The sequence below is a fragment of the Lacerta agilis genome, chromosome 5 (genome assembly GCF_009819535.1).
Source record: "Lacerta agilis isolate rLacAgi1 chromosome 5, rLacAgi1.pri, whole genome shotgun sequence".
In the NCBI taxonomy this organism is placed as follows: domain Eukaryota; kingdom Metazoa; phylum Chordata; class Lepidosauria; order Squamata; family Lacertidae; genus Lacerta; species Lacerta agilis.
This window is the reverse complement of record NC_046316.1, coordinates 87,454,153-87,480,008: the sequence shown is the minus strand read 5'-3', so window position 1 is coordinate 87,480,008 and position 25,856 is coordinate 87,454,153. Positions and strand designations below refer to the sequence as shown.

General features: G+C 44.8%; 1 protein-coding gene across 1 annotated transcript in view; it reads left to right on the top strand.

The window, feature by feature from the left end:
- MCF2L2 (MCF.2 cell line derived transforming sequence-like 2) overlaps positions 1-25,856 on the top strand; it is a 168,831-nt gene that overhangs the window by 13,611 nt on the left and 129,364 nt on the right. The window contains exon 2 of the mRNA XM_033150739.1: positions 25,299-25,382. Coding sequence (XP_033006630.1) covers positions 25,299-25,382 — 84 coding nt within the window. The remainder of the gene's footprint in view (positions 1-25,298; positions 25,383-25,856) is intronic.

Genomic DNA, 25,856 nt, shown 5'->3' with positions numbered 1-25,856 from the left:
AATTTCATTTTTCCTTTGCTTAGGCTCTTAAAAATGTTGTAAGTCACCTGGGAGGTCTTTTTTGTCTAAGGAGCAGCTAACAAGTGATATTAAGAATTAGACTAGGCAGTGGCCATCTCTGCCGGTGTAATAGTATATTAATAGAATGGAAGAATAGGCCTCATGGTCAGAGAGGGGTGAAGTACGGTAGTTGTCCAGGTCTTCAGCTGAACATAGCTTTCTACTCCTCTCCATTATTAGGATCAGTAGGCTCAATTTATGCAAATTAAGAAAAACAAGAAAATATTGCCAGCTTGCATGAGCCATACAAGCTTCATGTTTCAGCATTTCTTGGCGCAGGATTTCAGAGCTCAGCTGAGGTTTTAAAGAGGGTGAGGTGAGAAGGATGGGGAGGACATTATTGTTTTTTAACCTAAGGGGGAAAGGAAAGCAGGGCTTAGCAAACGGAAGGCAGGCACAAAGCCCTTCCTTGGTTTCAGTATCAATAACTAAGAAGCTTTTTCGGCTGAAAATCTGAGAGAGGGGAAGATGGAATCCGAATTAACTTCCACTGGCGTTGTAATAACTTGAGCCGGGGAGTGGGGTGGGGGGGATGTGGCGATTTCAAATATACCAAACCTTGATTGAGCAGAAGATAGTAAAGGAAATAAAAATATGGGGAAGGGATGCTAGAGATAGAAATCTGGACATATTTTTTCTCTCCGATTGGCCAGTATTGCCTCGTAGTGTTAACTTAAAATTATTTTAAGGTATTGCATTGTTGGTTTCCGACAAACTCCAGAGATGTATGGTTTGTTTTTTTAAAAATAAAAAAATCTTTAATTGTTGTTGTTGAAAAAGTAGTACCCCCCTGGAAAAACACGATTGGGAAACAACTGGATATCCATTTAATCAATCACATTGCTGACTTAGTGTTACATGTGTGGTTTGTTTCTTGCAAACAAGCCCTGAGCTTGTAAGCTAGGAACAAACTCTGGTTCCCATTCATCGTTTGTTTGGAGACAGGCAAACCATGGTCTCTGATTCACAGGTAACTCTAAGCTACAGTTTGGTAGGTTTCCTCTCTGCTCAGTAAATCATTTAATGATGTGTGTCTTTTAGGGTGAGGGATGGAGAGGGGAACAGAATGGAGGGCATGCCTGACAGGAACCCTGAACACTCTACACTGCAACATTTTGCCGCTGTTCCAAATCACAATATCTATTTCTGTCCTTAGAATCCAGGTCTTTAAGCTTGTTGCTGACAGCTCACTACCTATTTCGTAACATTAATGTTGCTTAAAATACACTTAACAACGTGTTGGCTCTGAAGTCAGCCTCTTAATAGGATTACTCTGGCTCCGTTTACTGCTGCTCCTCGCCGATCAAAAACCTCCCTCCTATAACAACAGAGAAGGACTGTAAATATTTTCTCCCTTCGTTTTTGAAGTTGAGACCTGCTACCCTTCTTAATGCCACTGAAGCTTTGCATGTCTGAAGGGAATCAATACTGTTGTTGCTACACAGGAGCTGTCAGCAAAGCACCGGAGTTATATATAAGAGCTGTCCTATTGATCTGTTATAAGGTGGAGAGAGGGGAAAAAATGACAAATTAATGACAGATTGCTCTGCATTCCAACAAGCTTGAGAAACTGATCAGGTTTTTACCAGTCTCCCCCACTATTTCACAATTTGCTTTGTGTTCCAGACACTTTCATCCAAAGTGTTATAAATTGTAAAGGGAATAAATAAGATAAGCTTTGCAAGAAACAAGTTCTACAGAATTATTCCTTGTAGGATAAGCTTTGGTACTACTTCAAGCCAGAACTTCTTGCATGGGATCAAGTACATCACCGCTGGCAGCTACGAAGTGCAATGTAACTTTTGCAAAAGATAAACTCCTAAATTCAAACACTTATTATTTGTACTTCGGGATGGCAAAATGTAGAGTGACTCCTGTGTCAGTCAGTTTAGTAAATATTGAGATAAGTGAGCTGTTGGCGTGACTCGGTATATTGTGTTCCCACCTAATAATCTAAAGCTACCATGGCTTCTCACTTGGGGCCTTAGAAAAGAAAAGCATATTTTATGCCAGATGATGAATTTTTGCCAAGGGTCCAACCCCCCCCCCTTTTTTTTACAATGCAACAGTAATGTAAAATTGCAATTTTGAGTGGGGCTCTGTTTTACAAGGCTTATTATAGCCGCCTTCCTCTGCATTGTTTTGTATGGTGCTCTGCTTTGCATGAACCAGAATCGCAGTCCTGGGGGTTTGTCAGATGTTGTCAAATCCCATTACGGCTTGCCTACAAATTCTTCATTCTTTAACAGAAAATTCAGTTGCATTGTGAACAGGGTGGCAAAAGAGGCCGTGGCACCTTTTGTAGAAGGTGGAATTTAAGCAGGCATAGTGCGCATGGCAAGTCTGGATGAATTTCCTTCATCGTATTTTATGTTGTTAGCTGTCCTGGGCAGGATATAAATGGAACAGATAGACAGATAAATAAGTAATTCAGTGGTGCTGAGTCCCCAGTAGAATGTGCAATAGAGATGCAACATAACAACTTTTGTGTATTTACATGGCAATAAGAACTTCTGGTCCAGCATTCTGTTCTCACAGTGACCAGCCAGATGCCTGTGGGAATCCTGCAAGCAGGACTTGAGCATAAGAACACTCTCTCCTCCTGCAGTTTCCATCAGATGATACTCAGAAGCATACTGTAAGTGCATACTGAACTTAAAATGTCACCGGATGCAAAGTTAAATAGTACCCCTAGTAGTGGCTCTTCAGTCTGATAATTAATGGTGATGACAAAAAAAAGAAAAGAAAAGAAAAATGCCCATCTTGACAGTGACAAAATCTCATTAAGCAAATCAGGCTAATGCTATTTTGGACCCTGACATATGGTGTTAAATCAGAAGACAGTGCAGTAAAAGTCAATGCCAGCAGCTTTTGCTGGATGGATTCAACACAGGCACAATCCTCTTGTCAACTGAGATGCCCAGGGACAGGGGGAGCTGGGGGAGTCTGTGGCAGAGAGAAGTTCAGAATCACAGGCAGAGGCTGAAGCAGAGGGGTGGGATGAGGGAGGCCAAGAGGCAGAGATGAGTCTGACTGGTGAAGAGTCACAGAATCTCCCCCTTCTACTGCAACAAGCTCCCCTCCTCCCTGGTCTCGCAGAACCAGAAGAGACTTGAAAAAGGTGGATGAGAGGTTGTCTTGATGCAGGCACAGGCACAGTCTCCAGTTGCTTGGGAAAACCCTGGAGAAGAGGGGACTTAGGTGGCTATGGGGAGGCGGGGACTTTTAGCCTCAGCAACTGACACATGGGACAAGACCTACCGGGAATGAGCTGCTTTGCTCATTAGGTCTGACACTCTGCCAAGTCTGTGCAAATAGTTAATAAAGAGCTGACTTTTAACTCTTATTAATAAAGAGTTAACTCCCACTTCCATGGTGTGATTTACTGCCAGCTCACTCCTGACACTAAATAACTAGGAAAAGGTCTGTCAACATGCCAGGTGTGTGGTCTCAATGGGCATTCTCTGCACACCTGGGGGGGGGGGAAATCCATGTCTGTAAAAAAAAAAAAAAGTCATCATCTGTCTAGGGTGGATGGGAAGCTTTCCCCCACAGGAATGAATGGCAGGGATGGGTCACTAAACTCTCTTATTTGGCAACCCCAACAAGTCAAACATCCTCCTATTTGCATAGCCCCACCTCTTCATCTGCATATCCCCCTCCCTTTTCCCCGGCTCCAGCACACTGGCCTGCTTTGTATAGATGCAAAAATGAATCCGGTGTTCTTCCTCATATTATTGGAGGCTTATTGTATTATGGAGCCAGAACAGAATGCAACGCCAAGACAAACGCTGTCATGTCCTTGGGTGAAGAGCACGAGCTTTATGATGCATCATCAAACAAGAGCGGGGTGGAGAGAAGATGTTCCAGGTAGAAATGATGCAAGGTCAGAGTCAATGGTCTCCTTTTTGAGATGCACAGCGGTATTTGTATAGGTGCATCCTGAACTTAGCTGCAAGCCATAGCAATCAATGGATGATAAGGAGACCATGCCAGGAAGGAGCTGTACTCCAGGTTGCCACTCCCACACAGCCATCCCCTTCCGTCAATATGAAAGTACATGGATTTGATATTTAAAACAAATGAGAGGAAGTAAGTGCAACCAATAAGCCTATCGAGGCCTCGGCCAATGGCATCGGGGAGATTTCTGCACGTTGAAACGACCTTGAATGAACTTAAGCTGGATAAGTCATCCGCAGGGATTGAAAGCTGGCATGAGTAAAAGCTGACGACTGTCAGGGAAGCATGGTAAGGGGGTGGGTGTCTGACAGCCAGTTTCGCGCCGGCTTGTTCAATGGCTTCTTGGTGTAACAGATGTAGGAAGCATGTGTGTGAAAACCCTCCTTTCTCCACCGTCCGGATAACAGAAGGAGAAATGAAGTCCTACTACAATTTCCTCCGGGAGTGCGCAAAACTGGAGAAAATGGCTCGGGCAGGTATGTTGATGTCTCTTTACAGTAGGAACTCAAGCAGCTTTGTTGAGATGTAAGCACCAGAGAGTTCTGTGAGATTTATTCCATAGTAAAAGCGCTCAGGTATGCCGTCTTTAGAAGGGAGGAGTGCTGTTGTATGATCCAAGTCTCTATTGATTTTGTGGCTGCATTTTATGGCATTTTAAATTATTTTCCTGTGGATTTTGAACTTCTGCCCCTGAAGGCTGGTGGATAATATTTGGAAATGTGTCATGTGTGGGTTTGGGTAAATTGACTCAGAAGTAAGATTCACTGAGTTTCATTGGGACTCCTTAGGAATCATGTTAGGATTAAGGATCTTAGGGGGCCTGGGCTTAAATGCCCACCTCAAGGATAGACATTAGTAGTACAGCCTAGAGCAAGACATTATCTCCAAGCCTCATTTGTAAAAGTGAACGAAGAGTGGCCTACCTTTCTGAGCTGTGAAGTCAATCATCATGTTTGTTGTAAAGCACAGTGCAGAGATAAAAGGTCTCTCTTTTATTATTGCTCTTTGTTATTGTTTATACCGCTTAATTGCCATTATGGCTTCTAAGCAGCTGACATGTATAAAGTCAGTTGCAAAATAGAGTCATGCAATAAAACAATTCCATCATAACATTAAAAAAAAATGTCTGCAGCTGAAATTGCGCAGTAAAACAATCCAATTGAAACAGCGCAACAGTTATCACAGCCATTTAAACAGGAGGTTTGGGTCTGGAGATAAGAGGATCTCCTTCAAGACCTGGTGGAATGCCAGCATCGACACACAAGCTCCTTTCCATCGTTGTGTCACTTGTGATTGTAAACAAGAAACAGAATTCAGGGTGGGATCCAGCAATTAGAAGCTTGCTTAATTCCCTGTAACTTTGATCGCTGGAATCACCAGGGCTAGGGAGCACGTTTAGCTTATATCTATATTCCAAAATTCACCTCTTTTCGAATAGCCAAGATTCGCTCCAAAGGACTGCTTGATAACATTTTGGCGACAAGGGTGAAGCCTGCCCTCTCTTTGACTCTAGATGGCCCAGTTTTCACTGAAAGGGATTTTACTACTGAGACTGGGCTCAGCATTGCTCTGGGAGATAGGTGGGAACAACAGGTAAAACACCTTGAAGGCTTAGGCTCGCACACAACACCACCTCACTGTAACAGGTGGAGTCCAGAAAACGAGGTCAAGCAGAAGAAATCGGGCCACAATCATAAATGTAATCCAGGGTAGCAGCAGTAAAGAGGAGCCCATGGGCAAGGCAGAGGAATTTCGGAAGCTGAATGGCATACATTGTTCCTCCCAAGGCGGACATAGCTTTGCCTCCCAGACAGCACCCAGCAACATTTGCAGATGCTTAAATCTACTCTAAGAGCCCTTCCTCTTAAGGAGCATTTTCATTGTACTGTTTTCACCCCTTGCTAAAAATCTTTTTGTTAGTGCATGCTTACCTTGGAGAAATAATTAGATCCTCCCTCCCTTAAGCAGTACAGATATTTTTCTAAGTAGAAAAAAGTATCGTTATAGATTGGGGAGGGTAGGATTTGATTAATTGGGATATGGATGAAAGTCCAAGCTGCTGAACTGTGCCAGGCAAGGAATCCCTGGGCTGGCTTATACAAACCAGTCTGGCCGGGCTAGTGAAGAACAAAGCCAAAATACGTTGATGGCCCATCTTAGAGGAATCCTTTGGCCTGGGTAGGCAGATATTGCCAAGGTGATGGGGTGTGTGTTTGAAGTGGCAGGAAAAGAGGTTTTTTTTAGCAAGGTGTTCTTGGAAGAAGGTGGAAAAGAAGGAATGGAATCCATCTTGGGCAGGCTGGCTGAAGGCTGGATGGGAGAGAGATGCCTTAGACTCCATGGGCTGCACTGCTGTGGGGAACAAGCCCCTCTTGAAATGACCATGCTGTAAGATCTGGACTCCCTCCATGCAGACTGTAGTTGTAAATAGGTGAATAAACCACATTTCTTAAAGCTACGACAGGCTCTGCTGTGACTCAATTATCCAAAGCAGTGGACTCACTTGAGAAAGCCACAATGATGATACATGGCTCTCCCAGCCTCTGCTCATGACCAGGGCCTGCTTGCTGGCAGGGGAAAAACTTGTGAAAGAGTTGCTGGGTGGCAAATGAGCTGAGATTGTGCTAAAACCCCTAACACAGTTTCTTGAGGCTCTTGCAATTGGAGGGGGCATGAGAGAGCATGAGAGAATGCAAATGGCTTGCTCCACGGGGTGGATTCACATGCTTATCATTTTAAAAATGTCTGTTTTATTGTCTGTTTTTTTTGTATACCTAAAATACTTTGCTTATTAGGGCCCCACATTTTCTTCAGAAAATTGCTTTGCACAGGTAACTACCATAGAGTTATCAAAATTTTCAGAAGTAGGGGGTCTGTGGCTTGGCTTTTGAAAAATAAGGGATCCTCGGTAATTACTGGTAACTAATTGGGAACCACTGATCCAAAGGAACACACACCCTGGATGAGTGCCTGGAACCCATTGAAATCTTGCTACCACTCAGCAGGGAGTGGGAGTGGCACCCAACTTTTGTAACATCATCATCACCATCATATCTTATTATTTACTTTCTATGCAAGTGTCTCAAGGCGATGTACAAACAGCAAAATCCAGGGAAAACATGGAGAAGGCCCGGCACATATATTTAAAATACAATACAAAATAGACACCTATGGCAGAGACCCATTCATCCTGCTGGAGGTGTCTTCAATTGCAGCAATAAATGTTGATTCAGGGAGAGTATGCGCCTATAGGAAGTCTTAAGCCTTGCACCAGGGTGCTTTAAGTACATGGGATATCCCTTAAGCCCTCTTGAGAGGATGCCCCCTGTGCCAAGCCGCTTGCTAAACCCAAATCCAGGGATTGTCTTTTGGAAGGGAGCACCGTCCGGCACTCTGCAGCCAGTGCATCCCTGCTGGAAGAAGAGAGGAAAGAGAGAGAGTCCAGCCCTCTCCACACAGCTGCCTGCTTCCTCCGCCTCACCACCAGCGACACTCCAGCCAGCCAGCCAGACAAAACAAGGCAGGACTTGCCGGAGGCTGTGTGGGGAAAAAAGGCTGTCTAGAGGCACTTTTTTAAAACTGCTCTGTTTGTTTGGTTTTTCTCAAATGGACCTTTTGCACTGAAGCGATGGTGGCGGCTTGGAAACAGCAGCAGGGAAGAGAGCTGGAATCTCTTCAAGCTAACAGGTTGGCTTTTTGTGTGGCGGGTGGGTGGGTGTGCACAAAATAAATAATGCCATTGCAGCACTGAACTTTTAAAAGGCACCGCTGCATTGTGTAGTCTCTGCATGTCGCAGAGGGCAGGGTTTTTATATATAGATGTATTTCAGATGTTCGTCCCCCTCCTTCTCCATCTCTCTCCCCCCACTGGTTCTGCTACAGCTAACAACTTCCTTTATTTCTAGAGAATGCTTTATGGGGAACGATTGAGGTCACCCAGCATGTTTGAGCCCTGAGAGGACATAATCCTACCTTTGCCCATGCAGCCTGTGGGTGGGTGGGCTTTTAGGGGATTGATGGGCATAGACTGTGCTGTTGCTTTGAATGACTTCATTGCCAGTGTAATAGGATCAAAGCAACGGGCATTGCTGTTTGGGTTGCTTCCTGGCTGCTCAGAATGGACTGAACCCACTTAGTCCCTGTAAGGTTTTTGTAGTGGCAGAGAGAATCGGTTGAAAGAGCGGAAGACCTGTGGCATCTCACCCTGTACGGAGCAGCGATCCTGATCAGATTTAAGCAGCAGTAATTTACTACAGAGTCTGAACCCACACTAAGATCAGGGTTTAATAACGTCTACAGCGTTAAGAATAGCTGATAATAAGTCACAGAGATGTCAGATCAGACCCGCTGGAGACTTTCATAGATTATTGTGAAATGAATTTTCAATTGGAACATGCCAAGGATTTTCTTTGTTCCTGGGTTTCGGGAAACTCCACGTCCCTTCTATGCAAATGCAGAACAACAATTGCAATTTTCTTTTATAAAGATTTTGCAGCTCAGGCTATGATTCGGTATACATAAATAAAAAATCATTTTAACAGAACGGAGGGGGGGAACTGCTGCAAGAAAGTGTCATATCCTCTATTTCAACAATGGAATTCTTGGAGTTGTCCGCAGCATTCTTGCACTGCAACAGTTCTCTGCAGATGGTAAATTAATTTGTTCCCTTTCCCTCTCAGCAATGTGAAATAGTTCAGAACAGAATTATTATGGTTTTTACTTAAGGCAGGCAGGGAGATACTGTGTTTTATAATGCAGCCAAGTGGCAATATTGGAGTTATATTCTCTTGCACAATCTTGCCCGTGCAAAAATAAAATAATAACTTTTTCAGCATGAACATTGGCTATCTCTCCGTGTCTTTTGCGAGGCTGATGGCATTCAATCTTTTAAAAATGTGCTCTCATTTCAGTTCCAGCAGATAATGAATAGAGGCAGGAGTTGGATACTACACACAGAGAAATATTCAGAATGCTCACACCGTATGCATCACTTGTTGTGATGTATTTGAGGGCTGCTTTGTCATAAGGAACAGACGTACAGCTAGGCATGGAGGGGAGGAATATGACACTAGCTATATAAGTCTGAGAAGGCTGTCAGTTCAAAACTTATGATGAAGACACTGTTCTCCCTAATTAGATTTGTGTGATTGCTTTGCAACATAGCAAACATTCAACGCTTCTCAAATAAAGTGAAAACACAAAATTTCCACTCATGTAAAAGAAAGAAAGAAAGAAAGATTTGAAACCTTTTTTCAAATGCACTTACTTTTCACAGGCAGGGAGTATTTGACATACATGTTACCATGTGATTCTCTGCTTGCATTCTGAAATTGTGCACTCACAAGTGGCCTGTACCATGTGCTTTCTCTGTGCATATCAGCACTCCCTCAGTGTTTTATGCAGTGATGATGGCTGACTTCCTAACAGGGCTGGCCTATCCATGACATGAGGGAGACTGAGGCAGCTCTTCTGGTGGCAGAATCAAAGGGGTGCAAACCCCCTCTCTAGTGCTAGAGAACTGAAGAGAAGCGACTGTGGCAATTTCCAGGTTCCGACGAGTTCTGCAAAATGCTGACCTTCTGGAGGCACCCAAAAATGTTGTCAGATCAAGGTGCTAATGCTCTTGTTCTCAGGGTTTCATGCTCTCAATGGAGTCTCCTGAAGTTAAAGGAAACATAGGGAAATGGATGCAAGTTATCTCTAACACGCATGTATGTAAATGTTTGCAGATGGAAACTGAGGGTGCCATGCAGTTAAAACATTGCAGCTGCCGAGGTATATTCGTACTATGTATAATGTTATAGTAGGGCAGTTGTGTTTCTCTAGTTAGCATAAAGGTAAAGGTAAAGGACCCCGTGACAGTTAAGCCCAGTCGCAGACGTCTCTGGGGTTGCGGTGCTCATCTCGCTTTACAGGCCAAGGGAACCGGCGTTCGTCCGCAGACAGTTTTTTCCGGGTCATATGGCCAGCAGGACTAAGCCGCTTCTGGCTCAATGGAACACCGAAACCAGAGCAGCGCACAGAAACGCTGTTTACCTTCCCGCCGGTGCACTACCTATTTATCTACTTGCACTTTCTGACATGCTTTCGAACTGCTAGGTTGGCAGGAGCTGGGACCAAGCAATGGGAGCTCACTCCATTGCGGGGATTTGAACCGCTGGCCTTCTGATCGGCAAGCCCGAGAGGCTCAGTGGTTTAGACCCCAGCGCCACCACCCGTCCTCTAGTTAGCATAACTTCAACCAAAAACAACTAGGATCTCTTGGGTTTTGAATCGGAGAAAAGACAGGACTGTTGAATGATAAATAAGTGCAGCTATCGGAGGAAGAGTAGAGCCTTTAGCAATATGAAACAGCTGGATATTTAATAAGGCGATTATTGTTGTTGTTTGTTTATTCATTTATTCGAGACCCCATGGACCAGAGCACGCCAGGCACTCCTGTCTTCACTGCCTTCCGCAGTTTTGGTCAAACTCATACTAGTCGCTTTGAGAACACTGTCCAACCATCTCATCCTCTGTCGGTCCCCTTCTCCTTGTGCCCTCCATCTTTCCCAACATCAGGGTCTTTTCCAGGGAGGTCTTCTCTTCTCATGAGGTGGCCAAAGTATTGGAGCCTCAGCTTCAGGATTTGTCCTTCAGTGAGCACCCAGGGCTGATATTGTATTGCAATTGGGGTATTTCACACATGCCCCTATTTCCATGTGTAAAATACTGAAGTGCATGAAATTGGAAGTATACCTGAAGGAGCGTCTCCACCCCCATTGTTCCACCCAGACACTGAGGTCCAGTGCCGAGGGCCAAGTTACAGGGAACCAGGCAGAGGGCCTTCTTGGTAGTGGCACCTGCCCTGTGGAACGCCCTCCCACAAGATGTCAAAGAGGAAAACAACTACCAGACTTTTAGAAGACCATCTGAAGGCAGCCCTGTTTAGGGAAGCTTTTAATTTTTGATTGCACTATTGTATTTAAATATTTTGTTGGAAGCCACCTAGAGTGGCTGGGGAAACCCAGTCAGATGGACGGTGTATAAATTATTATTATTATTATTATTATTATTATTATTATTATTATTATTAATTTATTTTAAATTGCGAAGCATGCATACATGAAAAAATGAGGGGAAGCATCACCTGCAATCCTAAATAAACTTGCCAGGGAATAAGCCCCATTGAACTTAATGGGACTTACTCCTGAGGAAATCTATGTAGGCTTGGATAGTATGCCTGCATTTTGTAGAAAATGAATTTTCTAATACACACAAACTCAGTCATTGGAAAACTCTCTCACCGTAAGGCGGTTGGATTTGGAAAAAGTGACCAGAGCACTTTTCTTCCCACAAAAGTATGAGCTAAGCTGAAACCGATTCAGCAGCTGGCATGGATTAGTAAAGCAAACCCTGAGCAGAACAGAGGGACAGCAGCAAATGAAGCCATAGCTGCGTGGCCAGCAGCATAACCCAGCAAGGTTGGGCATTAGCCAGGACCCCATGGTGGGCAAAGGGTCCACCCTACTGATAACAATATATTCTCACTTTGTGCCAGGAGCGCATGAGAAGTTCAGAGGTCAATGTAAGACTCCTTCCCGACCCTACCCCAAATAATCCACATGTCCCAAAGGAATTGGAAGGGGGCGTGCTTCATCTCTAACTTTGTGCAGGATATTCTCTTAAGTGCTGTGGGGCACATCTGGACCTTAGTGAGATTCATGGGAGTCTGACATGAAGTGAAGGAACATTTCTGTTCCCTCCAGCACTCACACACACCCTGTATTGATTTGTTAATCATATAATATGACTTCTGCTTTAATTTATTTTTTAGTTGTTGCTTTGTTGAGAGACTGTAATTGTTTCACTGATGATTTGTTAATTATTCTATTTGATTTATGCTGCGTTTGTGATGTTCTGTCATGTTATAATTACTTATTGTTTGGAAGCCACTTTGGGATTCATTTGAATGAAAAGCGGCGTAGAAATACAACCAACCAATCACGTGTTCTACCAAATTGACCTGCGAGGCTGTTTCCCCTAAAGCACGTGACATCACAAATGCAGCAGATACATGGCTGGATCCTTCCTTGCAGCAAAGAGCTTTGACAGCCCTTTGCTGAGCATAGGACAGGCAAAGCCCCTTGAGCTGTGGTTCCCAAGCACCCAACATCCAGCTGGCTGTCAGATGCTGGGGAAGTGCTGGGCAAGGGACTTTGGCAAGTGGATGAAGCCACTTGCTAATCAGTCAATCAGCTGATGCCATAATGATGTCATGTGATTGACAGGTGGGTTGCCCCGCCCACCTGTCAAAGTTCTCCTGCTGGCTTGGGGACAGATAGTGATATATCCCATTGGTCCAAAAAGGTACCCCACCCCTGAAATAATCTTTTTGCAATACCACCATTATTACCCTTTGGAAGGCTGACATACAACAGGTACCGGTACCTCTTTCATAATGTTGTACCACCAAAACCTCCAAGCTGTGAGAGATTCCAAAGGTGATTTCCCAGGGCTCGTGTTTTCCTTAGAATGTGAGACAGCAGAGACTGTGGTGTCTTTAGGATATATGGTTTATTTACACACACACACAACCTGAGCCTACAATGGAGGGCTTTACAGTATTAACACTCTCAGAGGGTCGTACTTCCCCCATATACATAGCCTTGTATTCAAACAGAAATCAAACATCACTCTGTCTCTCTGGCTTCCCAGCCTTCTGCTTCCAGCTTCTAGCTGCTAGCTCACAAGAATCAACTCTCCTTTCTCCTCTCTGGCCTTTGTAACCTATTTCTAACTACCACCCATTTGCTGTCTGGCACAGATCCACTTCCTTCATCACCTTAATGGCCCATTACCTAGGTATCACCTCAGGAGGAAGCTAGCCTTGTTATCCAGAATTTTGAATCCTTTATTATATTTTAACACTTGCTGGATCCAGGGTCTCAACAGACAGCCTAATCCCCCCCCCCCAATTCTGTGTCTGTTTTGGGAGGACAATGGAGGAGAGCGCCTTTGGGGGTGAGGTGAAGCTGTTGGAAGATTGCAGTCCGATCCATAGCAATACTTTGAAATGAGTAATTCTCAGATTACTCATTATTCTGCAGTAGGCTCAGTAACAGCAATACCAATGAAAGCCTTCGCCTTGTTTGAGTATTCAGCATACACAGATAGAGAGAAAACAGTAAACTAAGCCCTGCTAAAAGCTGTGGTTGGAATAATTACCCTCCTTTCTTACTCCCTCTTCCCTATACTGCAAGGCTGGCTCGAGTATGGGCAGAGTGAGGGCAGTCACTATGGACAGCTGGTTTTGGGTATCACGAAAGGGCAGCCTGCTGTCAGTTGTTTTAATTCATCATTATTGTGTTTTTACTCCCAGTGAGAGACGCTTGTGTGATTTCCTGCCTCAGATGCCAAAATAGCTAGACCAGTCTTGGATGCTATATATCTTAGCAGGGAGTCATCGCTCGCTATTCTGCTTCAGGCAGCAAATGTCTTCTTGGCTGGCTGTATCATACAGACGGAATAGAAGCCGAAGGTCTGTGGTTAGGAGAATGATCAGCTGAAACACTGATCCAGATTCAGCCTTACAGGCAGAGGATTTTCCTTGTGATTAAAATGAGAAAAAAAGAACCCAACAGCCCTATCATTAGATACGGCTTCTGCCCATGTATGCTAACTGGGTCACGTTTTTCTCTATCCTCCTGCCTCCACCCGGAGCTTTGCAGAATAAGCTGTGCTCATAACCTCTCCTTCCCTTGCAAGAGCAGCATTCGGATTCCCTGCTACTAAGCATGCGGATCTTGTGTCCCAAGCTGGGCGAGCTAAGCAGAAATAGCATTACCATCAGCATCCCCTGGGCAGCTCCGCTTCCTTTGTTTTTTAACACCTCTGCAGTGCTTCTTTCACCAGACTTGGCCTTCAGAGGAAGGGTCACTGAGCTATGGTAATCTGCCTGCTGCAATTTGTGACTTGTTAAAAAGGGTTGTGGTGGTGGTGGGGTCTGCCACTGCTGTACTTGTAGGGCAGAGATGGGGACATATCAAGCCCGGGGCCAAGATGTGGCCCTCCAGGTGTTTTCATTGTGGTCCTTGGGAATCTCCCCAAACTGTACCACTCCCCAGGCTATATCCTTCTCCTGGATCTTCTTTGCACTGTAAGAACGTTAGAAGAGGCTGCTGGATCAGGCCAATGGCCCATCCAGCCTAGCATCCCATTCTCACACTGACTACCACATGCCTGTGGGAAACCCAAGAAGATTTCCCCCTCATGTGGTTTCCAGCAACTGGTAGCTGTCAGAAGCAATCGCTGTCTCCATTTGTGGAGTCAGAGCACATGGCTACTAGCCGCCCTTTAGTGTTTTTGCCTGGGGAGAATGCTGTTGCACTTAGGTCACAGAATCAGAAACACAGAATTGTAGAGTTGGAAGGGACCCCCAAGGGTCATCTAGTCCAACCTCCCGCAGCGCAGGTCCCATAGGCATCTGGTTGGCCCCTGTGAGCAGGGCTGGCCCAATACATTTTGGCGCCTGAGGTGAACCACAAAATAGCACCCTCCCACCCCACCACCAGAGAGGATGAGGTGAGTGAGGATCTACATCAGGAACAAAGAGGGAATAAATACAGGGCCGTCTTAAGCATATCTGGCGCCGTGGTGCAAAGATCCCTCCGGTGCGCCCCCCCTTTCCCAGAGTTGTTGACCATTTTTAGGGGGGGGACTCTTTGGGTGAGGCATATTATATCAATAAAAACAAAGGAACAAAATATTAAAGGAGTTAAAAGGTGGAATAGGCTTGACATCCACTTCATTAGAAAGTTGTTTTGGTCTTTTTCCTCCCTACCCCACCCCTCCATTCATACTATTAGTGAATGGATTAACTATAAGGTATTCCATTCTAGATTTAAAATGATCTTGTTCATTCAAACATCATTAAGAATAATACTTGTTAGTTTCCACTTGGCATTCCATATCCAGTTAACAATTATATAGTTAAAACAATAGGCATCTATGATGAAATACTACGTTTTTTCTCTCCCCCCTCACACATACCACAATTGCAGGAGGCTGGACTAGATGACCCTCAGGATTCCTCCCAACTCTACCATTCTATGATATGATGAAATACTATACTACATGTGTGAGAGTGTGTGTGTGTTTGTGTGTTTATTTATTTTATAAAATTTATACACCGCTTGATTGTAAAAAAATCCCCAAAGTGGTTTACAAAAGACAAGCCAGTAAAAGCAAGAAAAAATTACAACCCTACTTTAAAATGTACAAAATAAAAAATACTAAAACTGATTAAAATTACCTCAACTTTCTAAACATCTGGGTAGGTTTGTCTAAATGAGAATGTTTTTAAACAGGGGCAGAAAAGAGAACTGAATATATGTGTGTGCATATACAGATGTGTGCCTTTCTCAAACTCGCATCCCCAGATGTTGTTGCACTACAACTCCCATCGTCCCTAGCTACTAGGATCAGTGGTCAGGGATGATGGGAGTTGTAGCTCAACAACACCTGAAGGCTGACGTGTGGAGCTGGTATATACCAGGTTTCCCTGCCCCTCTGAGCCACTGGGAGCCAGGGGATCATTCACTCCAAGAATAGTATTGAAAATAGCAAATACAATCCTCCAAGGTGGTTTTTTGTTTTGTTTTGTTTTTTAATGCTCTCAAGCCACACTATTCTTTTAGAATCAAATTCTCTGCTTTTGGATGACTAAGGTCTGAATAGAACCTTGGGTGTTTGTAACTTCTGTTTTAGATGCAAAAGTCAGAAGAGTTTTCAAAGGAAAAAAATCACCTGAAGCTAAAAAAATAAAACGCCATGTTAATGACAATGTATGAAAACACACTTAAAAAAAAACACCCTGGGTTCTTTAGGCTGCAATCCTTACCTGGGAGCAAGTCCCACTGATGTTAATGGGGCTTACTTTTGAGTAGAGCTGTACTGGCTTTGGCTGTTACTGTTGTTTTTAACACTTGCTTCCTTCCCCCTTGCTTCCATAGCCATTAAAAAAGAGATATTTATTTATCCCATATTTTTCCCCTTGAAAAATATTGAGAGATGCTGCATTATGTATAACTTCCGAGGAGCTGGCGGCTGGGCTGGACTGAGAAGGTGGGGGCGCCACCCCTCAAGGCAGTTCCGCCGCCTCGCCATCACGGAGTGAAGTGGACGCGCAGGCGGCTCCGTGTGCCTCCTCGATGCACCCCTGCTGGGCGGTTGCTCTGGCGCACGGCACCACTGAGCCCAATGGGAAGGACGCCCCTGAATAAATATCTATATTGGGAACAGAGGCGGGGGAATCAAATCAACCTTACCCAATGGCTGACCTGGAAACCAAAGGCTGGCACAGGAGAAATGGGGCCCACTCTGAATCTGGAGCAGCAGGAACAGCAGGCAGGGAAGAAATAAGTCTGGAGGTCCCGCAGGATTGCCCAGTGGCATCTCTCGGCAACCAGTGACCCAGACTTGAGGAAGAGCAGTGGACCATGGATTTCTATAGCAGACATTAGGTGCGTGTGTTTTGGAGCAACCCGATTCCAAGGATAATTCAAGGATTGGAGTTTGGGGTTCATATTCATGTGGCCAAATGCTTGCTGAATCAAGCTCACCATGCCCTCCTAATGCATCTGTCAAAATATCTTGAGGCGGCCTATCCAAACCCAAGGAACTGTTCTCAAGCGGCTTCCAATGTCCATGGACAGCCTCAACACAGACAAACACATGATTCTGCGCTGCAAACCGTTCCTCTTGCCGGCTCCTTGGGAATGAGTCACATAATCAGATTATTCCTGTTGATCTTATTAACAAGTTCATTGATCTGTTGTGTGTTTATTCTGAGTCAGTTAACTCTTCTTCTACTTGATCGTAATGACTAAGCTTAAGGCAGGCATAGGCAACCTTTGGCCCTCCAGATGTTTTGGCCTACAACTCCCATGATCCCTAGCTAACAGGACCAGTAGTCAGGGATGATGGGAATTGTAGTCCAAAACATTTGGAGGGCCAAAGGTTGCCTATGCTTGGCTTAAGGCCAGGCAAAAGAAAGACTGGAAAGAATGGAAAGAATGGAGGATATTCAAAGATTACTTAAGGAATAATAGTATAAGTGGAATCCTAATGGCAGATGCAGACTGAACCTTTAAGGTAAACAAATAGAGACTTAAGGATGGAAAATTATGATTTGTAAATGAAATATATAACTGTACGCGATATAGGTATAATAGCTTAAAAATGCAATGAGGATAATTGGAGGTACAAGAATTTGTTTGTAAATAAGAAAGAGAAGAATAGCAGTTTGTTTATGTTTATGTTTACTTTGTTGTGTTTGTGTTTGTCTTTATGTGTATTTGTATTTTTATGTGTATTTTTAAATAATAAAGAGAGATTATTAAAAAAAAGGCCAGGCAAAAGATCCATAACAGGGGCGTAGCACCATTTGCCAGTGGTTGGGCAGCTGTGCACACATACGCCAGGTGGGGGCAGAGGGTTCTCATCCAGCCCAGGCTGGGACAGGGCGCAGAGGCTGCTCTTCACCCCCGTTCCCCAGCCCTCGCCACCAACAGGCAGGTGCTTGCATGCCAGGTGGGGCACAGAGGGCGTATGCCAGATATCTCTGCAGGTGATGCCTGGTTCACACACACCCAGATTGTGCACCCAGGGCATTGCCCCCGCTGCCCCTCCCACGCTATGCCATGATTATGAATATTTTGCCTCATTCACTTACCAGGGCAAAGAATCTCCATCAGTTGCCAATGACATCACCGCTCCTGCTTTGAGCTTTTCTCTCCCTGCATTACTTTTCCACCACACAACAGCTGGGCACTATGGACAGCCAACGCATGCACTCATGTACACACAGCGCACACAGCTACCAGTAGGGAGAATGGCTTGCAATGAAGCACAGAAAGGGTGCATAGGAAATGGGTGAAGGACCATCAACCCATAGCTAGGCTGAGTCTCGTGCAGAACAAAGATGTCTCAGTGTTCTGCTGTGGCTGGTTGGCTCAGCTGGTCTTTAATTAAGCAATAAGGCATTGCCCTGTCAATCGGCCGCACACAGTTCTGTCTTTCTCTCCAGCTGGTCATCTTTCTGGCAGTCATTTGGAGGCCATTAACATATAAATGAGTTTGGATATGTTGAGGAGCGGGAGGGGGCAGCAGGACAAGATGATATTCACTGTCCTGCACTTGGCTGGAGTTGCAGTGAGCACATGTCACAGAGGACAGTCATCTGTTTGAAAGGCTGAGTCTCATTTAGAAAGCTAAGAAGGGAGAACAGGAGGAGGGGCTTTGAAGATGCCCATCACCGGATAGTACCTAGATAGTAAGACTGAGCAGGCACACAGGTCACGTAGTCACAGCCTTCCCTACTATTTTGAGATCATTGTATTTTTATTTACATTATACTTTGTATTTCTAAATTTGTGTCTGTACACAACTATACATCGGTACCTGGTTGACAGCTGGAACAGAATGCAAGACTGGATGGGCTTTTGGTCTTATCCAGCATGGTTCTTACTATTTTTGGAAGAAATTAGCATGGGTGTATTCCATGGGACTCTCTTCTGCCCTCTTTTTCGCTGACACATTTCACTTTTTCGGCTATGTGTATGTGGCCACACTAGTTGCAGCTTCTGCTCCTTGTGCGGTGCTCGGGCTGCCCTACCGTTGGACAGAGTGAGACAGCCCCTCAGGTGGCAGGTGCTGGGTAGCAGCAATGGCGTGCACACACACACACCGGCTGTTTTTCCTGAGCCCCCAGCCGTTCCCCTCTGCTGAATGATACAGCCTCGTGTGCTGTGTGGTTTGCCTGCACCCCCTGAACTAGCCTGCTGCGTTCAGGTGTGATTCTCTTTCCCACTTCCTGTTTGGGTTCTTTGTGCTTTTGAAGACTCCGATTAATTATGCCATAGTTGACTTTTACCTGGATTCCTTGGAAAAGTGAAGAAGAGTTTGGATTGGATTTGATATCCCACTTTATCACTACCCGAAGGAGTCTCAAAGCGGCTAACATTCTCCTTTCCCTTCCTCCCCCACAACAAACACTCTGTGAGGTGAGTGAGGCTGAGAGACTTCAAAGAAGTGTGACTAGCCCAAGGTCACCCAGCAGCTGCATGTGGAGGAGCTGGGACGCGAACCCGGTTCACCAGATTACAAGTCTACCACTCTTAACCACTACACCACACTGGGTGTTCACACACATGCTTTTTCTCTGTCTCTGGGGAAGATAGACCAGAGAGGGTGTCGCCCACAGCACCTGTTCAGAAATCCAGATACGCTCACAGACCTAAAATGGTCAGTGACCCCTTAGTTTATCAAAATGACCCTTGAGATCCCTTGCATAAATGCCTCCCATTGTCACTGAATTAACCTTCTTCCTCTTCCACTTCCAGCGTCTTCTTCAGAACTGGAAAAAAAAAAGATGGATGGAAGGGGAAAATGAGTCTGTGCAAAATACATTAAACGATAGCGTGCTTAACTTCATTTTAAGTAGGGAATTGGGAAGCTCAGCTGTATAACTCTTTTCTCCGGGGGATTAGATGGTTATCACTTCTGCTTCTGAACTGGACAGAAGAGTGCCATCAGCCAGATGGGACATGGTAATTGCTTCTTCCTTTTTCTTTAGTAGAAGCAACATTTTTTTTCAGTGCCATAGCAAAGCGAGCATGCTAAAAGATGCTTCACCTCATCTCTGCAAACTTGGTTTTGCAACTGAGCGTGCGCTTGACAGGTAGCTGCAACTAATCTTTCACCTTTGAGGAATACACCAGTGACATGCAGTGGGTTTTACTCAAGGCTGGAATCAGCACCTGGCACCGTATGAGGAATAAATACATTCATCGATTTAAAAACAGGTCTCATCTCATTTGTGCAGCATGTTTCTTAAGTGCACATTTACAAGTTCTACAAGTGCACACCTTTGAAAAATATAATATACATCTTGTCTCTCTGTTAATTCCATTTATGTTGCATCTCGAGGAGGATGAGAGATGTTGATCAGGGAGGTGTGTCAGAAGAAGACATTAGTGTTGATGTGGTTTTATTATGTATTTTTTGTTGTTTTAGTTTGTTGCACACTGCTTTGAGATACCTGTGTATATTCGGTGGTATAGAAAAACAGCCTAAATAAATATATTAAAATAAATATTGTAGCTAGCATTCCAGTTTCCTTTCCATTTTTCTACGTGATGGTTGTTTATGATGTCTTTAGTTTGTTTTTTAAGATGTTGCTGTTTATCAGTTGTGCGCCTTTCACTGATGAAGCTGCTTTGAGCATCTTCTGGCAAGAATCTGTGACCCCCGAACACAATATCATAAATCACAGTTCCCGGCTCGCAACTCAGGCTAATTTTACTCTGCCGTTGCTTAAATGCACATTCAGCAGCTTCCCTGAGCCCTTAATTCCACTGAGTAACTTTTCCATATTAATAAAACACACTATTGTGTAGTATGTATGTGGCTGGCCTTGATATGTCACTCTTGACGGATTGCATTGAAACACTTAAGCTGTGACAACCCCCACATCGTCCCTCCCCTCCCTTGTATTAATTCTTGCACACATTATGATAATCCAGCATGCAGAAGGCGATTTGCTTGCTAAATGACCCAGATTTTCTCCGCGGTCGTATGGTGAGTGGGATAGTAGGACAAATTAAGGACCTCCTGAACCCTCACATCCCAGCTTAATCGTTGAAATCATCTGGTGAAGCACTGATAGTTGTCCCCCACGTTACGGAGACCTGACTGACCTTAGCTAGAAGTCGGATGTTCGGTGTCACCAGCCCTGTGCTATGAAATACTCTTTCGGCCGAGATTAGACAGGCAGACTCTCCCTATTAACTTCCAGGTGTCTCTTGAAAACCTTTTTAATGCCCACAGGTCACAGAATCATAGAATTGTGGAGTTGGAAGGTGCCCCCCCAAGGGTCATCTAGCCCAACCCTCTGCAATGCAGGAGTGGCAGCTAAAGATTCCCTGAAGAATAGGCCAGGCGGACGGTGAGATCAGGGATGAATGAATGTGCGAAGGACGGGGAGAGCAGGATGGGAAAGGCACAGTCAGAAGTTGTGACACATGTCAGCCGGACAAACTGAGCAGATTACGGTAGGGGACTTTTTACCTGGCAGGCTCCAGTCCCCTAACCCCCACCTGAGAGCCCACCAGCACTGCCCCACATACCTGTTTGACCTCTTGCCCTGGAAAGAAAAGAGCAGCGATTGTGTCCTGGGAGAGAAGGAGCAGCAACAGCTATTACTGAGAGAGCCAGTGTGGTGTAGTGGTTAAGAGCGGTAGACTCGTTATCTGGTGAACCGGGTTCGCGCCTCCTCTCCTCCACATGCAGCTGCTGGGTGACCTTGGGCTAGTCACACTTCTTTGAAGTCTCTCAGCCCCACTCACCTCACAGAGTGTTTGTTGTGGGGGAGGAAGGGAAAGGAGAATGTTAGCCGCTTTGAGACTCCTTTGGGTAGTGATAAAGTGGGATATCAAATCCAAACTCTTCTTCTTCTTCTTCTTCTTCTTCTTCTGTTTGGGGCTACATTTAGGAACGCAGGAAGCTACTCTAAAAATGAGTCATATTTCTGGTCTATCTAGCTCAGTGTTGTCTACACAGATTGGTAGAGGCGCCGAAAGGTTTCAGACTGGGGATTTCTCCCAGCCCTACCTGGAAATGCCGGGGATCAAACCTGGGGCCTTCTGCATGCAAAGCAGATGCTCTGCCGCTGAGCCATGGCACCTTCCTCTAGGCTGGATGAGAGAGAGAGAATGAGAGAGAGGGTTTTCAGTTTCTCAATCTGTCTGGGTCTTCCTCTTCTCGCTGCATGTGTATGATGGAGAGAGAAAGTGGGCTCATTGCCCACCGGCTTAGTTCCTTGAGAGAGTGCTTGTCTGCTGTGCTCTGTTCTGCCACCACATTATTTGCTAGCTTGTTTTCTTATTTGAGAGATTTCTGTCCTATCCTTCAGGTAGAACCTTTCAAAGCGGCCAGCAAGGTAGAATGCCTAGGGGTCTTCATTTACAGGAAGCAACCCTGTAATTTGAAGGGCTGTCCGATTTAAGTCTGCTTTGAAGAGAGAGCAAGCATCCTTGAAGCTGCTGGTCCACAGTTAACACCTGGGAAGCTGACTAAGCTGGCATGCGGCTCACCTGGTCACAGTCTTCACCACTAGGATGAAATGTGTTATATTTCTATTTAAATCCTTCCACTTAAGAATTATTTCCAAACTTGCACCTGTTTGTATAAATTAGCATAAGCAAATTTTATGTAGATTTGTGTCCTTTTTGTGGTGCTGCAGTTCCTAGTTTTTTTGGGCAATGTGCAAGTTCACCCCCCCCCCCACACCCATAACAGGGTTAAGCATGGCAGCAACGTATAACATTAAGGCACCAAAAAATGTTACTAAGCATTAGGAGACAACAAAGATGCAGTCAAATGAAAGGTCTTCAGTTGGTGCCAGAAATATATCAGTCGTAATGGCCGCCAAGCCTCCCTGGGGTGTTTGGGGTGCTACAACTGAAAAGGCTCTGGCACCCACTTTTATTCTGAAGCAGGGCTCAGCAAACCTTTTCAGCAGGGGGCCAGTCCACTGTCCCTCAGACCTTGCGGGGGGCCGGACTATATTCAGGAGGGGGGGGGAAATGAACGAATTCATATGCCCCAAAATAACCCAGAGATGCATTTAAAACAAAAGGACACATTGTACTCATGTAAAAACACGCTGATTCCTGGACCATCTGCGGGCTGCATTTAGAAGGCAATTGGGCTGCATCCGGCCCCCGGGCCTTAGTTTGCCTACCCATGTTCTGAAGTGATCTTATTTTTTAGTTTATTTTTTTAGTTATTGCTTTGCTAGCAGTGTTTTATAGATTGCGGTTGTTTCAGTGAAGACTACTCTGTATGATTTATGTTATATTTGTGATGTTCTATCACGTTCTATCATGCTATTGTTATTTATTGTTATTGTTTGGGATTCATTTGAATGAAACGCGGCATAGGAATATAATAAATCCAATCAAATCTTCAGAGCTCAGGCAGGTACATAATGCATGTGTGTAACATGACGTATAATCTGTGGCTTGGTTCACTAATTCGAGTTATACACCTTGCCCATTTTTGGGGCTCCGTGCTCTCATGCGGGTCACGGAATTAAAATGCCCCAGGTTTGGGCTGCAGCATGTTGGAGGGTATGGATTTATTTTCTGTTTTATGACACTGAATTGTGTTGTGGTTTGTCAGGAGCGGATATCATGTCTGGTACTGATGTCGCTGATATTGCTTGGCGACAGTAATCTGCTTGTAGGCGCATGCAATTCTCGTACACCTAAGATGAACATAACATTTCCCCCCCCCGTTAGCTCTCCCCTTAGATGTGGAAAGGGCCTCACCCAGGGACCAGCATTTTTTTTGTTCCAAGAGCTGGCAACTCTAACTACTTCATCTTTTATCCTTTTCATGCAAAATTCCTTTGGTTAGGAGGGGAAAGCCTTCAATACCAGGGTCTAGTCTATTTTTAGAAGCAACCTCATATTAAATATACATACAGGAGCGTGGGGAGGGGGAACACAAGCAAAACCACTCCCATTCCTTCGGCAAGCCTGTTAAGTGTGAGTAATAAAAATTTCTTTCTTCCTTCCTTCCATCAGGCAGATTATCAGGCAACAGGAATGCAACTGGAATGGCCTTTGAGGCCATTGCCATTTAAAAAATATAGCTTAAAATCATTTCTTGTACTTTATGCCATGTATGTGTGTGTGTGTGTGCATTCACAATGCCTCCCACTTCCTCCTAGGTCGTGTACTCACTATACATTTAAAGCACACTCAAAACACATTCTTACCCTCAAAGAATTCTGGGCACTGTAGTTTCCCCTGCGCAGAGCTGCAATACCTAGCAACCCTGAACAAAAATACAGTCCCCAGAATTCTGTGAGGGAAATAATGTGTTTCAAGTGGCTTTAAAAGTGAAGCGTATGCACAGCCCCAATGCCAATTACTGAGAGCATAAGCTAGTGATTTTATTTTATTTTGGGGTGGAGGTGGGACATTGGGTATGAACCCAATATAAGCATGCAGGTGTACACTCCTTATCCTGGATTAATCAGTGGGGAGCCTTGGGGAGAAATTGAGCTTTCCCCTCCATCAACTGTTGGCATCTCTATTGGCGAGGACTGTGCCACATTTCCAGAAGCCTGGCTGCAGGGGGGAAAGCAGAGAGGAGAGAAGAACTTGTTGGGAACATTGTGTGCTCTGTAACTTTTGAAGAATGAAATGCTTGTTGCTCGGGTGGGGGTGGGGGCCGGCCTGATTTACCAGTATTTTGCTCAAAAATAGGCAGTGCTGTTTCAAAGGACTGAAAAGGGGCTTTATCTCACGCCTGGACTTTAATATAGTCCATGAAGCTCATTGCCCTCAGCTAAGCTGCGATCAGCACCGGCAAAGGCTCAGTTTATGAAGAGCCCGTTTCTGCAAAACACAAGAGACAATTGCTGAAAACAATCAGCCTGGAGATGGGACTCTTCTGTCGACGGCATATACCGTATATACTCGAGTATAAGTCGACCCAAATATAAGCCGAGGCACCTAATTCCCCTACAAAAATGTGGGAAAGCTTATTGACTCAGGTATAAGCCGGTTCACCTTTGCCACTGTGGTAGAGGAGGAACGAGCAGCCCAAAGCAGCCCTTTGGGCTTCTCCTTCCTCTTCCTCCTTTGCTTCTGTGGAGCTCACCCCGTCGCAGGGTTTCGAACCGCCATTCTTCTGATCAGCAAGCCCTAGGGCTCTGTGGTTTAACCCACAGCGCAATGTTCCCTTGTGTTATACAGAGAAGGCTGGGATCCTGTCCTGTTTAAGCAGGAGCCATGGAAAGTGAGCACCTGTGGGGTTTTAATACTTCCTTAACTGATAGGCTTTCTGCCTTCTGGGGTCTAAAGTTTGCATTTATGTGAGCAGTTCAGGAATGGAACAAGCTGCCTGGGGAGAGTAAAGAACCACCGTTCTTGTACACTTCTTAAGGAATTGTTGACTTGAGTATAAGCCGAGGGCAGCTTTTAAAGCACAAAAAGTGTGCTGGAAAACTAGGCTTATACTCAAGTATATATGGTAAGCAAGTGTCTGTGCCGTCAAGAGTCATATGACAAAATGAAAGCCTATGGTCAAGTCAAAAAGGTACCTTTCTTTGCGTTGCTGTGGAGATCTGCAAGAGAGCTTCTTCTCAGTTAACGGAGGTTTCCCCTCATTTCCACCACTCCCACTCACTCATTCATTCTCTCTCTCTCTCTGTTTTTCCGCAGATGAAATCATGCAACAGGAGATCAGGCCTCTTGTTGCCGTGGATATCATAGAACAGCTTCACCGGCAGTTTGCTATCCTGTCAGGTAAGGGTTGGGCTTCATTTGTTTTATAACTCTTGCTAGAACACACCTTTTTAATTGCCTGTTGACAGCTAACCAGGAGAAGCTCTGCTGCAGCTACTAGGTAGGGGCAGGGGCAAAATTGGCTTTGGTTTGCATTTCAATGCAAACCTACCTAATTCTGTACTTCCTGAAACAGCACGCGAATTCAGTTTGTAATAGGCGACTGGGATACATGAGCCGAAACCCAGATATCAGTTGATGTTCGAGTGGCTCTGAATTTTGTAATGCAGTTCTCAAACCCAAAAAATGTACGCAGAACAGCATATGTTTGGGGGGTAAGCATGCGTAAAAACACGCGCTGGTGAAAATGAAATAGAAAAATGCATTATATTGGGGAAATTGCTTGTAAAAATACGTATATTTGGCAGATTGCATTAAGATGTGCATATTAGAAGAAAATGACCCTAAAATGTTGGTGGATTTTTGTGAGGCCCT